This window comes from Artibeus jamaicensis, unplaced genomic scaffold (assembly GCF_021234435.1).
Source record: "Artibeus jamaicensis isolate MK-2021 breed Jamaican fruit bat unplaced genomic scaffold, CSHL_Jam_final scaffold_286, whole genome shotgun sequence".
Taxonomy (NCBI): domain Eukaryota; kingdom Metazoa; phylum Chordata; class Mammalia; order Chiroptera; family Phyllostomidae; genus Artibeus; species Artibeus jamaicensis.
Window position 1 is genome coordinate 8,194,218 of NW_026522034.1, and position 16,831 is coordinate 8,211,048.

General features: G+C 40.9%; 2 protein-coding genes across 2 annotated transcripts in view; one reads left to right on the plus strand and one right to left on the minus strand.

Annotated features, from left to right (window-relative positions):
• Positions 1 to 5,623, plus strand: part of NEMF (nuclear export mediator factor) — a 58,722-nt gene extending 53,099 nt beyond the window's left edge. Inside the window, exons 29-33 of the mRNA XM_037137267.2 lie at positions 2,664 to 2,696; positions 3,644 to 3,744; positions 3,839 to 3,882; positions 3,965 to 4,044; positions 4,320 to 5,623. Of these exons, the coding sequence (XP_036993162.2) occupies positions 2,664 to 2,696; positions 3,644 to 3,744; positions 3,839 to 3,882; positions 3,965 to 4,044; positions 4,320 to 4,397 (336 nt within the window). The 3' untranslated portion in view covers positions 4,398 to 5,623. The remainder of the gene's footprint in view (positions 1 to 2,663; positions 2,697 to 3,643; positions 3,745 to 3,838; positions 3,883 to 3,964; positions 4,045 to 4,319) is intronic.
• An 82-nt stretch (positions 5,624 to 5,705) lies between these two features.
• On the minus strand, positions 5,706 to 15,695 carry KLHDC2 (kelch domain containing 2). The gene is made up of 13 exons (XM_037137268.2): positions 15,243 to 15,695; positions 13,053 to 13,132; positions 11,843 to 11,960; positions 9,936 to 10,051; positions 9,585 to 9,666; positions 9,324 to 9,407; positions 8,575 to 8,655; positions 8,442 to 8,500; positions 7,898 to 8,007; positions 7,420 to 7,492; positions 6,325 to 6,412; positions 6,179 to 6,231; positions 5,706 to 6,012 (listed from the first exon to the last, which is right to left on the minus strand). Exons 1-13 carry the CDS (start codon positions 15,393 to 15,395, stop codon positions 5,889 to 5,891), a joined length of 1,221 nt encoding a protein of 406 aa, XP_036993163.1. The 5' UTR covers positions 15,396 to 15,695; the 3' UTR covers positions 5,706 to 5,888.
• Positions 15,696 to 16,831: the final 1,136 nt, after the last annotated feature.

The window sequence follows — 16,831 nt, forward strand, 5'->3', positions numbered from 1 at the left end:
TGATGCTATTAGGAACTTAAGTTTAAAGGCATAATTGGGATTGTCTTGAAGATGAGTATAAAGTAAATTTGCATTTTTCGAGATTTTTATACGGGAATAGGTGCTGCATTCATTATCTTACATCACGTTGAGGGTGGTTACACAGTTAAAGTGCCAAGTGCCCTGTTTGCAAAACCAGTGAGAAGTTAACATTTTTCTATTAAGATGGTTGCCTGATTGTTCTATCAACTGAATATAAGCCCAGCCCTAAGTATATCTTCTTGCATGAATATATATGGTCTGTCCAGGAGGTATCCAGTCGTATAATACGAGATTTGTCAGGGAAAAAAGTCCAGCCTTTGTTGATGTAATGAGAATTGTTTGAGTGACATCAGTGTAACCTGGCAGTCAAGGAGAGTGGACTGGAATGCGTGTGTGTGAACAATGATGACTTCACTGTACTAGTCATTAGTGGGGGGTAGGTGCCATGGAGTGAGCATGTGTATTGTGTAGCCACTGCATTCAGAAGAGTAGAACAACAAATCTGCATCATATTTTGCATTAAGCATGAACATTCCTCCACGGAAGTTATTTGGATGATTCAGAAGGCTTTCAGGGATGATGCAATGAGTGAAACACAAATAAAAGTGGCACAAATGCTTCAAAGGTGGTTGAGAATCTGTTGGAAGTGATTCACGTTCTGGAAGGCCTGCAAGAAGCAGAACACCTGAGACTGTTGAATGTGTTGAACAGTTGGCAATGAACAAAGGTCGCTGACTGACAGTGCGAGAACTAGAAGCTGATCTGGGGATTTCAAACACTACTATGTCTGAGATTTTGATGCAGGATCTTGACCTGAGATGTGTTGGGGCAAAATTTGTTTCATGGCTTCTGCTACTAGAGCAGAAGGAACATCGTGCTGTAGTTCCTAATAATGCTGGGAGAACTGTGTGAGGTTTTAACATGCCTACCTTGAAGGGGGCCGAGGCATCATTAGGGTGTATAATGTTTCTTGTATCTTCTTTACTAAGTGTCTGTTTTGCATATCAGATGGCTGGATACTTTCTGAGCAGCTCTCATGTGAAAAATAATAGAGACATTGGACTGTGATGCCTCAGTCCCCTTCAAAATAGGCACCTTAGGACCTCACACAGTTCTCCCAATGGCCACCATCTGCCCCATTGTATTTTCCTGAATCTCATCAATGGTCTGAAATCTGTTCCCTTTCAAAGGTGGTTTTAGTTTGGGGGGAGGCCAGAAGTCACAGGGTGCCAAATCTGGGCTCTAGGGGAGCAAATTACCTGGGTGATTTGATATTTTGCCTAAAAATTCTGCATGAGACGTGAAGTGTGAGCGGGCTCATTGTGATGAAGATGCCAGTCCCCAGTTGCCCAGAGCAGCAGCCTTCTGAGTCATCTGGATAATTTCGGGGAAGAACGTTCAGGCTTAACATAAAATTTGATACACATTCATTGTTCTACTCATTTTTAACACGGTGGCCAGACAGTACACGTGCTTACTCAATGGCGTCTACCAGCCCCACTGACCGACCAGTACAGTGAAGTCATCCTTGTTCACGCATGGGCATTCCTGTCCATTCCTTGGCTGTCAGGTTACATTGATGTCCTACAAACCATTCTCATTGTATTAACAATGGCTAGACTTTTCTCAGACATACTTTGTCGTACATCTTCTTGAAATTCTGAGCAAAGGACTTGTTTTTTAAATTTGTAAAAATTTTTGATTCAGCCTGTATTTTCATATATGGCTGTTAAAGCTTTGGTTACCATTGTGTGCTCTGTTGCGTGCAGGTAATGCTCAGGGGGGTTCTAGCTGTTCTGACGTTTTCTTTTTTCCTCGAACAGTGTTGTTGTTTAGTAATATTAAAGGTCAGTTTGGTTCTCAAATTTTAGTGGTCTCATACTCATAATTCTGTAAGCCCTAGATTCACAAGTATTCATTAAATGTGTTCATTTTTAATGTTCTTCAGGGATAGGTTATATCCAGATAGGCTTTTTAATGTGAGCAAACAAAATTACCATAAACCTTATTTTAATATGTGAAAATTTATCCCAAAACTGTTCAACAGAAACTAAAACATAAACGTCTGTTTGCTAAAATTTTCCATTTCCTTTTTCCCTGGCAAATGCATCAGGCCTATTTGTCATTTTAAGTTGTCTTTGTAACATTCCCCTCTTTAGCCTATGCTCCATGGCAGTGACTTTTTACCCAGTGTGCCTCAGGAAGTTTTAAAACATGCAGCACCTCACTATTTAGTCAGGGGCTTTGGCCTCTTTTCCCTTAGTCCCCTAGAAATTGATAGCAGCCAGTACAACAGTAGCCATCCCATACTGAATCAAAACTGTACCTGGTTTTTTGTCAGATCAGCAAAAATTTTATTTTTTTGGTATGCTACTGAATCTTAGTAATTAGTTTGTGTGCCATGAGACGGAAATAGTTGAAAGTCGCTGCTCTATGGAAAAGTTTTTTTTTAACCTCAGAACAGCTCCTTTTCTCTCTGAATGGCGTTGCATTCTGAAATATTAGACACAACTTAGGAGTCCTTATCCTATTGGTAAGATGTGACAGTCGTATTAAATCACTGTTTCTTTTTCATAGTGTTTAATTGTGTAGAATGTCAATTTAAGTTATAACTGACTTTTAAAATTTTATGTTTGGAGCAGGAAGAGCAAGATCTGGATCAACAGGGAAATGAGGTACGATTTCAGGTTGGGGCCCCTACCAGAACACATTTGACACAACTCCTAATTAAGTAAAACCAAAAGGCTAAGAAAAACTATCTAGAGTCAAAGACTTTCTGGGTTTCATTCCCAACTTTGCTTGTGTGTGTCTCCTCCCTCATTTGAAGAATGGGGGTAATAATTGTCCCTACTAGGAGAGAGTTGTTTTCAGAACTAAGGTAATTTAAAAGTTCAAGGCACGTATTAACACTACCTTAGCACCAAGCATTTTGTCTCCAAATATATTCATGTTGTTAAAAATATGGGTAGCCTTGTCGGCATCCCCCCCAAATGGGAAACTATAAGCCCTAGGAGTTCTCCTTAAAAAAAGGTAAGAGAGAAACCTATTCTAGACCAGAATTTCTCAGCTGCAGCCCTACGAATATTTTGGGACGGATAATTCCTTGTTGTGTTGGTACCTGTCCCACCCTTGGTCTCTACCTACTACTAGGTAGATGCCAGTAGCACTCGCTACCCACTCCCCTCCTCCCCACACACGCTCCTCTCCCCCAGTTGTGACATCCAGAAATGTCTCTAGCTGTTGCCCAGTGTGTTCTGGGGGCAAAACCCCATAGTAGAGATCCACTGGTCCAAAGTATCAGTCCCATTTTCATGCAATGAATTTAAATGTATTTGTGGTCATTGTTATGCTTCCTTTTAATTCATAGGCATTTTCTGCAACAATTTTTTTTTCTCCTTTCTCTTAAATGGATTACAAGTACCTTTTTGAAAGTCATTCTCATTTCTGGAAATGCTAGGCAAAAAAAACACCATTGTTCTTAAAATTTGGGGGGCTAGAAAGCAGAGCTATAAGACTATCAGTCAGAAAAGGATAAAAATGTGTTGAAATACTAATTTGATAGGTTTTAGAGTTTTCCTTTTTAGAACTGATGTAAATTCTTAATGTTTGTTTCCCTTTTTAGGAAAATCTCTTTGACTCTCTGACAGGGCAGCCGCATCCGGAAGACGTGCTCCTGTTTGCCATCCCCATATGTGCCCCTTACACCACCATGACAAACTACAAGTAAGTCCGCGTCAGTTTCCTCAAAAGAGCTGGCGTAGTGATTTATGATTTGTTTTGTAATCTATTTAGTAACATATACAATTCCTTTTTAAAGATACAAAGTGAAGCTTACTCCTGGAGTTCAGAAAAAGGGAAAAGGTATTTATATTTTTTTTATGAATTACTATTTTAAACATTTCTTGACTGAAGAAAAGTACATTCTTCTATTTTATATTTACAGCGGCAAAAACAGCCTTGAATAGTTTCATGCATTCCAAAGAAGCAACAGCAAGAGAAAAAGATTTATTCCGTAGCGTAAAGGTAAAATATTTCTCCAGAACTTTCTGAAGATTCGCAGTGCAACTAAAAATTTATTCTGACTGTATTTAGTAAATGTACGCTGCAGCCATTATTTTAGTAGAAAATGCTGTCTTCTTAGAAGCAGTATAAAATAAGTAAAATCATTTCAGCTAATAATTTTAGAAATGTTTTGCTATTGATAGCAGAAGACACATAATTGTCATACAGAGAAATATGACCACATAGAATGTGAAGATACTCAGCAGTTCTTGGTTTTGTTTTTTGTTTTGTTTTAGGACACGGATTTATCAAGAAACATTCCTGGCAAAGTCAAAGTGTCTGCACCCAACCTTCTGAATGTAAAAAGGAAATAGCTGAGATAAAGCCAGGTTTTATGGCCTCCTGGACATTCAAAAATGAAAACACCGTGTAACAAGACTTCCGCTTTAAAAATGAACTAAATATTGCCTTGCTATACTCACCAAAAGGACTTAATGTTTTATTCAGTTTTATAGAGAGGAGACACTGTCTGTTGTAGTAGGATTTCCTAAAGTATTTAGGGACAGTTAAATGCTAATTGTACACATCTGTAATTATTTTACATATTCTTGGAATTTGGGGAGTTAACATTAAGTATTCACTTCCCAGTTGCACAGACTGTTCGCTCGGCCGTCTGCGGTGTATAATGTCTGGTACGTCCATTACAGGCCAGTGCCAAGGGGGTTTGTTTGTTTTCTTTTCTTGGTGATGGTAGTTGGTTTAAACACTTTGGATTAAGTCTTGAAAACCCTAAATATTGAAGGAGTTAGTTTTCTTCCATCTTATATTGTCAAAAAGTACATTAGACCAGATGTAAAATACAAATAATTTCCATTGCTCGGCTTAAGGAATAATATCTAGAAGTAACTGATGTTGATCATTTCCAGGCATTTACATACCCTCAGCTTTCACCTTTCTTTCTTGTAGTCTCATTAAGTTCTGTACCATTTAATTTCCCACGTCTACTAGGAATCAGTAGCATGTTATGATGCACCTTAACCTGTAATATCAGAAGTGCACTTTTAGGCTTACCACGAAAGACTCCAGTCCCAGCTTTCCTGTCTCATAACAGAATGGAGAATAAAGTCATACCTTATTTCCATTCTTCTATAAACTACAAAACTGTTACTTTCTAAGTGACCAGACGACAGCTGCCTACAGTCAACATGACCGCTTCCCCCAGACCCTATACCAAAGCGTTTAAGGTCAAAGTACGAAACTGCTGTTGGTCCTTCCTTTTTTTTACCAGTTTCTAAGTCCTCCTAGTGAGAATATTTTTTCCACTTGAAATCACTGTTTAAATAAACTTTATAATTATGTAATCTCATGTTGTAAATAACAACATGATAGACTATTCTTGCCATTTAAAAAAGTAACTTCAACATGAGGCAGTGAACACACAACACAGTGTACAGAGGATGTGCTGTGGAACTGTGTGCCTGAAACCTGTGGAATTTTGTTTACCAGTGACACCCCAAAAGTTCCATTAAAAAGGAAGAAACCAACTTCACATTTTAAGTGATAAAGATAATTAGTGTACTGTTCCTACAGGTATATATCCTGAAGTTACCAAAAAGGAACCCTATCCTTAGAGTAAAAAGCCCAAGTATTAATTACCCTTTGCTCTAACAGAAGACAGTTACTGGTGTTAAATACATTTATTTAGACACAAAAATAGGTTCTCTAGGCCATTCACATGCACATCAAAATCAAAAGGCTCAGAACTACAACAATGCGTGTAACTTTACAGATGACGCCACTCTTGGATGTTTCCAGAACTGCTGTCCGTGCACGGCGGCGATCAGAGGCATTATATCTGTGAGGCCTTAGGATCCAGAGGTGTTGTTACTACCAAACCTCTGATTCACACTGTGCAGCAAGTGTTTGGGAAGGCAGTTCCACGCACTGGCTAACAGTTCTTTAAAGCAAATGACTGCTTCTAAACTTAGCCTGAAAGTGAACAAGATAAAAATAATTTCACTTTACTGTTTAGAATTACATTCACTTGAACTATTAAAATAAAAAAAACTATTTTCCTTTAAGATTTTCAAAGGAAAATATAACTGATTTAGTTGTGTCGATGAAGGCTTGTTAGTGCCCTTAAAAAGTTACTTGCCTTACAAGAGATTTTGGCTGAACTGAAAATATTAGTACTTCATTACTGTGTGCCTGAAAAATAGATAAGAACACATTAAAATGCAAATACTTCACAAATTTCAGCAATGTTATGAAGTGTCCTTTCACAGAAAGTCGTATACTTACAGCTCTGTGGTGGACAAGAAGATTATTGGCACACCCACCAAAAACAATCACTTCTCCTTCGTCACTGGCACAAGCTGTATGCCATAATCTACATTTAAAACAAGAGCTTGAGTTTGAAGTCACCCAAAACACCACAGAACAGAACTGATTTAGTAAAGACTAGGGCTCTTGAGTTCAGACCAACATCAAGGTGAGAAGCAATTTTCTTAAGGAAAAGTAGTTAAAGGTACAAAAATCAATGTCTGTTTTGATTCAGTGGATGTTAGCATTTTCTCTCTGGTCCAGTGAAGGGTTTGAACTAACACTGTTCTCTAGGTCTTTGTTAGCAATAAAAATCTTACGGGAGATGAGTGGTATATGGCCTCTCCTTCCTCTTTTCATGGGCTGGGCCAACTGGCCTTACACAAAACATCTGAAAGATGCTGAATCTGCCTGAGTAAACATGTATCTGAAGGCCTGGTAATTCAATGGGAAGAACATTTTGTCACATAAAGTCTTAGTGGCCTGACTGTACTTAGGTTAGAGGCTTAGGGGAAAATGCAGTACTTTGACAACCATTTCCTTTTCAGTTTTTTTTAACAATCCTTTGAGATTAACAACAAATAACTCTGTTTAACAGTCTCTTCTTTTTTGATGGTTTGACTTCTTAGTCTTTGTTTTGAAGTGCTACCGAAAATCTAATAGAAACTTACTGATTTTTGTCCATATACATTCCTTAAGGTTTTGAAATTCTCTCCTTTCCAGTTCCTTTTTCTATTTTTAATGACAAATTCAGGTGCAGTTCAATTTACTTGGGCAAAGAGCTTGATTATAAATGTTAATTATATTGGTAATTTGTTGATAAAGAAAGGAAAAAAGTTTAAAAAAATCAAAATCTAGCTGTATTTTTCACACAGAGATGAAGGAAAAGAAAGCATCTGATACTAGGATAACATTTTTTTTCTTTCAAAAGATGTATTAAACCTTAGTGAATGCTAAGGTGTTTATTAGAAGAATGATGGATTTAATGCATCCAAAATTTCCCCATTCTGTCTTGTACACCTCTAGGGACTTCATTACTTTAGTATAAGAATTACCTTTTTAAATAGTTCATACCTTGGTCTGTCAGTATAGGGATGATTAAACTGTATCCATTCATTTTTACTAATGCAGAAAATCCAGGCATCACCTAGTTGAAACAGAAGAAATCTATGAAGTACGTTATTCTATCAATACAACATTGATATTTAAAGGGCACAGCTTTAGCAAGAGAGGTAGTAAATCAGATTGTGAGTAGATACAGAAAGTGTATTTCCTTTTTTTCCTCTGCAATTAACCAAGTAAACCCTTTGCACGTTAGAGCCCTTTGGCAGGGCTTACAGTGTCCTGGGCCCCTCCTTCACAGAGTGGATGTGTGTCACAGCATGCAGACCGCAGGCGTGCCCAACAGGGTCAAAAGTCACAGCAAACCCTCCAACAAACCCTATAGCCCTGATACATCTAATGAAATAGATTTTTTGAACTATATATATTATTATATATGAGTGATATACGAATGATATACAGGGGTTTCTTACATTTTTAAAGGACTTACTTAGTGGCTGTTTATCAGTGGTAAACCCTCCAAAAAGAAAGAGATGGTCTGAAGAAACTGGTGTGAGTGAGTGCCAAGATCGGCCAACTGGGCACATGCCTTGTGGAATTCTGAAAATAACAGCTATGTTATAATACCAACATCTAAAAACAGAGAAATACTGAAATTTTCTTTAAAATTTACATGGAATTAAAAAGAGATTTCAAATTTAAAAAGGCTTTTTTGTATTAACTACATGCTTTGTTTAGAATGGACTATTTTCTTTGACAGTCAACTTTAGACCTTTTCAACAAACAGTGCACACTGTGTAGAGGCACATAGTTAATAGGAACGGGAATTAAAATAAAATTCTTCCATTGATCATTAAGGGTCTAATAAAATTCTTCCATGATCAGTAAGGGTCTAATGATCATGTTTTGTTTAAATTCGCAGTTACAGACAATTGAAGCAAGTACATTATATACTAATAATAGAGAATAACGAAAAAAGCCATGGAAAATTTTTTTGAAAACTGTTCTAAAGAGTTATCTAATGCAATACCTACAATTCAATCCACTCCCATGCATCCAGATCAAGATAGTGGAGATCATTCATTCTAGCATCCTAAAAAAGGATAATCATGTAGTCACCATTTTGAATGATTCAAAGGCAGCCACTGAAACAGTCTGCACACTCACTCGGTATCTGCCTCCAAACACAAAGCCTTTGTTTCCAACAGTAGCACAGGCGTGGGCAGCGCGAGGCGAAGGTGCCGTACCCTGTTAAAGTCAGGTAAACAGGTTAATAAGTGAACTTCTGATAAGTGTCAGAGAGTCTTCACACCTCAGTGTATGAAGACTCATATGGTAATGGTGCTGTGTTGAGTGCTTTGACATAATTCACACAATCCTCATATGTTCTATGGTTCCAACGGTCACTGGCTAACAATACTTGAGTGGCAAACCACTTCCCACATAAGAATATACAGGACGCTTGCGCTTTTAAGCTAAACCGCAGCCTTCTAGTCAATAGCAGTACTAAAGGCTGACTACCACAACTGGAAATTTTAATTTTGTATTTTTGAGGTGTATTACTGAATGGACTAGTAAATAAATAGAATGCTTATTTTTTTATTTTAAAATAAAAGCTAGCACATTATATGACATCTGTATCAGAGGAGAAAGAAACTGGTATTTGAGTAACTGAAATTCCAGTGTAGTGCTAGGTCATTTGACTACAGACAGTACCACTCAACATCAGTTAGATAATAGATGCTGGTTTGGTCTATACATTCACTAAACTTTTCTCGGTTGTGGAATCCTTGGAAAATATGCAAGGTGTGACTCTTCTCCAGAAAACAGAAGGATGAACTGTCAATCTTACACCACCTCCCAACTTCCCTCTGAGCAGGCTTGCTTTAGCGATCCATCACTCTCCAGGAACTCACAGTAGTTATAGGCTGGCTCCAGATAAATGTTTCAGTATCTAAAATGTGTACATGATCATTCCATCCTCTTGGATGACTTGAATTCTACAGAAAACAGTAAGAGTCTCTGAATTATTTTACAATTGCTTTACAAATAACATTTACAAAATCACATAGCCTTGGTCTGATTTATTAACAAAGCAAAATGAACAAAACTACTACCAAACAAAATGTATTATTTCAACATACTAAGGCCATATGCAAATATGAAACTTCACTTACCCAAAAAGATGTTTCATCGAATTCAAAAGTTCCCAATACTTTATCTTCAGGTAAATATCCATACCCTCCAAAAAAGATTAACCTATTTTATTAAAAAAAAGACAAAAATTCAAATATCCGTTGGTTAAGACATGAGATTTTTCTACTGTTATGTGAGTTGAAAAGGCACACAATTATACGAAAATACTCAAATAGTGACGGCTAATGTCTCAGGTGCCATGTTAAGTGCTCTGAAGCATTAATACACTAATCCTCCTATGCACTACGGTTACAACAGTTACCAGCTAAGGATACTTGAATGGCAAACCACCTTCCATGTAAAAACCCAAATCTGTAGTGCTGCTAACTCACTTGTTTTTATATACCCAGACACCAAGTTTGTCCTTTGATGACGGAGGCATTCCTTGGCAATCAATTCTTTCCCACTGTAATACTCTGTCTGTAGACCTTAAATCCAGCATGTAGAACTGTCAGAAGCAATGAGTTCAGTTAGATTTGGTCATGTGAAAGAAATTCCAACCTTGGCATTTAATTTTGCTGTGATTTATAATAAGAATGTCATCTAATTCAGTGCTATTCAAAGTGTGACTCTAGGCTGGCTGCAAAACTGAACTGAGTCTAAATAGGGAACTTGTGCCAGAATATAAATTACCTAAGTCACTAAGCATCCCATTTAGTTCAGCTAACTTTTTCCCATAGCCACATTTTTTGAAGCAATAGATAGGTACTGGCTTACATTCTGCACCCTTAGATAAGCACTCAGAGCTGTACTGATCTAATTTGTGGGTATCAGGACAGTATTACCAAAAAATCAAACTCAGCAATTTTACCTCCAAGTTCAACTTAACAAACATGTTAAGTGCCTACTTTAACTCTAGGAACTAAGGACAAATCTTGAAATATTAAGTATCAGTCTACCTTGAAGAGTTCCTTCACATCCAGGTAATTGAATAAACGTGACCATTCCTAAACTTCCTTGTGATCAAACTTAATATGCTCAACCCCAGCCACTTGACATACTAATGACTACCATTTCTCCAACCGCCCTGGAAGCAGCAGCTTCTCTCTTTCCCAAGCTTCCCCACCATTGTGTCAAAATTATTTTTCTCCCCCTCAGCCCTTACATATTGATACGTGGCTCAACTACAGCCTATTGCAATGCCTCAACAAAGCTTTTAGGCACAGAACTCTTTCTTCACACGAAACCTTTAAGTAAAAGCCTAACATAAAAGGAAAAATGGAGCTAAACTTGTTAAAATGGTGGTGGAAGGGCTGGTCTGGAGCCACCCAACACCACCACAAGCCTCCCACAGGGGCCCTAGCATTCGCAGGAGCTCAGTTTAAACTGCCTCGGCCATGCGCTCTGTCTCTCCTGGACCACTTGGCATTTCCATGAGCACACCTGGCTTTCGTGCACCACTGCGTCTTGGCACCTGTAGCTTGGCTATCCCTTTGAGTTGTACTCATTTCAAGCCTCACCTCCTGGGTGAAAACTTGACTTTTATGACGTCAAGGATTCTTTTTCAGATTGAGAAATATTTACTGAGCTATTACTACGAGCCAGGCTCTGTGTATGTGCCCACCACATGCTACTGAGATCATTTACTGATTACGTGTGTCCCTCTAGAATGTGAGCTCCAAGAGGCACAGACTACGTATCGATCATCTCTGTCTCCCATGGCTCCCAAGTGCTCAGCAAATAAGGTGCCCATGAAGTTGCCGAATAAATGAATTTACCTATATCATATGCACCTTCCTGACTTCACCTCTCTCTTCCTGGCCTGACAGAACAACTGATATCTTTTTCCTATTTGGGAAAAAGCATGAACAAAGTCTGAACAACAGCATCTCACAGTGCCAGATCATAGGAACGCTAGTGTATAAAACATCGTCGGTGTTGACTGACCCTCATGGCTTTCTGTGGGGCAAACTTCATTTTCACCCTGCCGCCCATGATCACCTCAGGTTCACTTAATTCACTGTTACTCATCTAACACTCCAGGTTTCTAAAAGAACAAGTAGCTGCGAAGAACTCAGAAACAACCTGGGAAGTTACTGCACATAGGTTACCAACAAAGGCGCTTTTATAAATGGTCTAGGTAAATACAGACTGGCAGACTAAAATGCACATTCATTCCACAATCAAGTAAACACATCTTTTAACTGGGACAGGAATAACTATGGGTTAACCTTAAAAGTCTGAACTTGTCTGAAAAACAATAAAACTGCCTTGAACTGGAATCCTTAGGAACACTAACCTTATTCGTATTGCCTCTTGAATGGTGCCCTCCGAACAGGTACAGCACCCTGTCTACACACACAGCACAGCTTCCTGACATGGAAGGAGGAACATCACCTTCAGTGTTCATTTTTCTCCTGAGGGGAGAAAAGCAATGAAAATAAGCCTCTCATAAAAAAAACTGCAAAAATATTCTATTTTTCATGTATTCCCACAATAAAAGATAAAAGAGGCGCAGGCTGACTCAATCATGTCTAGGGTCTCATCTGGCTCTAAAATAAATTCAAAGAAGGAGCTCTTCCCTCTCCGCTCCACAGGCTTCGCTGGCCGGCCCTGCACGGAGGCAGAATGCGTGCGCTGAAAAGCCTCCAGGTCACATTATTCTGGGAGCATAACATTTTATGTTTTTCAGACTGAACTTCTGTTCATTCATATGTCCAAAAGTTGTTCTTGTTTTTGAGTGAGCCAGGGAAACACCAATTTTAATAGGTCATTCAAGGTCTGCCCACAATATCATTTCATATTAAGGTTTTAAGTTTTAGTAGGCTTTTAAAAAATTATAGAGCTGATTCTCTTCTAAAAATATGTAGAATTCTGTATTAAAGGAATACTATTATAAACTTCCAATTTTCCAGAAAAAAAGATGGTTAACCTAGCTCAGTAATGGGCCAGCTCAGATTAGCTGTCTGTGTACAGAAATAATCCTATTTTTAACTTAACTCTAATTAAGTGGGAGTATATTCCAGTTCGGAGATCCAGAATATGTGTAGTATTTGTACAGCACAATGTTCTCACAATGCAAACCCTGGGGGAAGATTACTTTACAAAGCCTCACACATGGTTAACCTAGCCTTCTAAGAATCACATTAATTCTACCAAGGACAGATTCCTGAGTACCACTGTTAAGAGACTAGCAAAAGATCCTTTCAGAATAGCCCCAGTTTGAATGGAAGGTAAATTTAAACTAGTTTTGATTTGTAAACTAAACACTATTTCAAAGAGAATTACATAGAAAATTTAATATTAGAGCTCATTAAAATAGAATACCACCTTTACTTCTAATAGATACAATCTATAACATTCCTCATCCAAGATATCATGCAATAAAAGATGCAACATCTTAAAAAATACATGTGATGCTTCTGAAGAGATGCTAGGCCAAACCAGCAGAATTGTTTTCTTTTTGTTTACAACATTATTTGAATGTTTCCCCTTATATATCAAGTTACCATCTTCCAGTCTCCATGTTGTAGATCCACAGTTCTTCTCTAGGCAGATAGAAGTCATATAATCCTCTGACTTGGTTACTCTAAGAACCCAAAACAAAATTGCAAATATAAAAAATAATTGGTATTCTAAAGAGGCACTGCTGTATTTTTTCACATTCATCTTATTTGAGATGCAGAGAGATATGCAAAATAGGTCAATAAGTCCATCAAATACACAGTCCTCCCCACCCCCCACAAACTAGAGCCAATGCTTACTATAGACAGCTCTTATTTCAAATTTTTGATAGAACAGTTGCAATGGTTGAGAAAGTTAAGAGACCACCGGGAAATCTCCAAGGCCACTTGATCCTGAAAAGACCATGCACCAAATGTCAGCTGCATGACTTCAGGAGAGATTACCTGTGCCATGCTGAGCAGACTAAAAAAAGGTCTACCCTTGAATTCCTCACTCTGACATGTAAGGTATAGTTTTTCTAGCCATTCTTTCCTCTGACCCATCCATTCTCTACCAAGATGCAGAGAGGGTAGCACAGCAAATATGACAATACATAAGTCCTTCTGCAGAATTGTAAGTTCCTTGTCCTGCTCCATTTCCCTTCAGGTAATAATTCTTAGACTAAATGTACCATGTACTAGAACTAGCCCTACAGCTACATATGGATTGCTTTAACACTCACAATGATCGCTAGAAGCAGTTGGTATTTTGAGAAAACAGGCTTTTTAGAGAGGTAAGCAATTTGCCAGGTTACTTAGCAAGTAATGGTAGAACAAGGATTTCAGCCTCCTTTCCCTGACTTTGTAGCTTCAACTTCTGCTCAACCTCTCCAATCTTTGAACCTGGCTGGCCACTTCTGAACAATGTCAGCACGCAGTAAACAACTGCAGTCCTCTGAGAATGGGTGTCAGAGTATAACAAGCTTGAATATCATACAGGAATAGAGCACCTGGCTATGTCAACATTTCACTTTCCACTCCACCACTTTTGAAGGGATCGGCTAGAACACAGCAGGCTAAACCCGAGAAGATCAGCCGGGCCTAGGGAGGACGACTGACGGCTGTATACAAAGCTAAGGATCACCACATATCTTCCCTCTTCCTCTTAACAAGTACCCTCTAAACACCTATTCATTGGAGGCTGAGGAAAACACAAATTATGATTAGCAGAAAAACAAACAAAAACCCCAAAACTTTTGCGGTTCAGTTACATGAAGTCATCAGGACAGCTAAGGCACTCTGTCCTGTCTTCTGAGAGTCACCTCAAAAGTGTTCGACGAAGAAGGTCAGCTCAACGGGACCATAAGCTGAAACGTACTGCCAGAGTCACAAAGCAAGTCACCCAAGACACAGGAGTAGCGGAATAGATCGCAAGCGAATACTGGAGGGAGGGGATTATTTTTAGGAGGGAAAGGGACTATAAAGAACATTTTTGGTAGGAATAGCTTGGAGCCAACTGAATAAATGAAATAAGAAGATTCTAGAATGTGGAGTGTTATTAGGAAGTTCTAAAAATCAAAAGAACTGGAGAACTAGTGGGCAGGGGTCAGACAGCAGACACTTCGGGGAGAGGCCCATGCCCGGGGCGGGAAGAAATGCAGCTGGCTCCGCAGAGGTAAGCAATCGCATCATCATTAGGGGCCGAGGAGCTGTTGATGTTCTGCTTACTGGTGGAGCTTTTCCATTAACTTTTTTTTAACACCGAGTGACGGCCATCTGGACAAGCTGCAGCTGGCCTCCCGAACGGGTGGGAAGGTTGCCTGTGGCCAGCGGCACCGGTGAGCCAATGGCCTCGGCTCACAGGTAGACCCGATGGAGAGTAAGAGTGACATCACACACCGTCACGTCTTACGCACACCCCCAACTTTTTAAATAAAAACACGGCTAATTGTCAGGCACGCCCAACGTGCCCTCCCCAAAATACCGCTCCAAAGTCACAGAGCATTCGGGGCGCCTGGAGCAACAGGGCTGCGGGGCAGAGCGCGCTGTGCGAGCAGGGCGTGGGGGTGACAACAGCCCTGGGGCCTCGGACCGGTCCGGGCACTCGTGAGAAGATTCCCACGCTCAGAAAGAACAACGACGCGCAGAATCGGGACGGGGGGCACGGGAGGCGGCCAACCTGGTCCGCCCGCCCGCCCCGCCACCAGAACCCAGGTGACACGAAGCAACGCCCGCCAGCCCGGGCCACCCACTGACCTTGTAGCCGCCCCAGACGAACATGTGGCGCCCGTCGCTGACCGCTACGTGGCCGCTGCGTTCGGCGGGGCAGGCGAGCTCCATGGACTCGTAGCTGTCGTAAGCTGGCCCGGGCACGTCGTCCCCCCGCAGGTCCTCGTTCCCATCAGCCATCTTGAGGCTGCACTCCCGTCCACCGACAATCCCCAAGGCCGCCGCCGTGAGGGGGGAAAAGAGACAAAGGGAAAGGGAGAAGAAACGGACGGCTGCAAAAGGGACTGGGGGAAGCCACTCCCTCGTCGCGGGCACGTGCACCCGCCCAGCACCCTCGGAGGACGGCCCCTCGGCCGCAAGGCGGTGCTGACGGGGTCGCAGGCTACGGGGCGAGGGCCGAGGCCGGCGAGGGTCCACGGAGGTCAGGCACAAGCTCGTCGCCCGTCCGCCCCGCCCCCCGCTCGCCTCACGCCACCGCCAGCTCCTGTTTACGCTGCGTCCCCACCCCCCACACCGGTCCGTTCAGCCAGCGCCACCTGCTGGGCTCCGGAAGCTCGGCCCGCGCTCCGCGCCGGGTCCTCCCGCCGCCGCTCGCGCACCTCTCCGCCCAGCCCGGGCCCTGAAGCCGTGACGGCGAGTTCCGCACACAGCAGAGCTCCGAGCCCTGCAAGCTCTGCCAGGATACGCTGGGTTGTAGCCAAAGCGATGCTGAAATGGCCCGGCTGGGGTGTTTCTAGTCTCACTGACCCGGTTTCCAGTGGACTTGCGGAGACCTCCGTCCCCAGGTGCCCTCTCGGGAGCTTGCGGGGGTGGGCAGGCTCCGGGCGCGCAGCCCCGACCCGGCTCTGCTCTTCTGGTTCAGCAGAGATCTTGATTTAGTGCGCCCGACACCCATACCACCCTGAAAATTATTGTCTTAGTGAGTTTATATTAGTTTTCCTCATCCATATATATATAATGTACTGGTGAAAGATCACCTTGTGCCTGTGCTATGACGTTCTAAAGAGTATTTTAAGCTTCTACCAAAGGGCTAATACTTTTTAAAAGTTGTGCAAAAATACTGTTTGAAAAAAATGTACACTTATTTTGATGTGCTATTTTCAGTATATCATACCAAAAATGATACCAAAAAAGAATCCTCCCTGACAACTGGAAGAATATCCCAAGAGACATAATAAAGATGGTCAGAAATTCTTTTTCTTCAAGAACCAGACTGGAGACCTATTTTGTGAACCACCAGAACAAAATCTAGAATCACCTTTCAAACAAACACGCTGTAAGAGAGAATTCAGAGCTAATGTTAGGAGGCTGTCATTGCCTTGGGCTCCCGTATGCTGATCCCGTGGAGGTCAAGAACACAGAAGCTGGTAGTAAACCATCAGGAGGAATTAATACTTCTTACTATCTCCTAATAGCAGGAGAGCCCTGGTTTAAGCAAAGTTACAGAAATTGAAGGTGAAGATCAGCATTCCCTGCCACTCCCACTATGGGGCTACCTCAAGACATAATTTTTGGAGTAGCACAGTATATTAGGTCAAATGAATATAGCGCCAGCTACCTGTACTGTAGAGAATACAATATACAGATTTTCATTCTCTTGAAGCCTAAATGTTGCT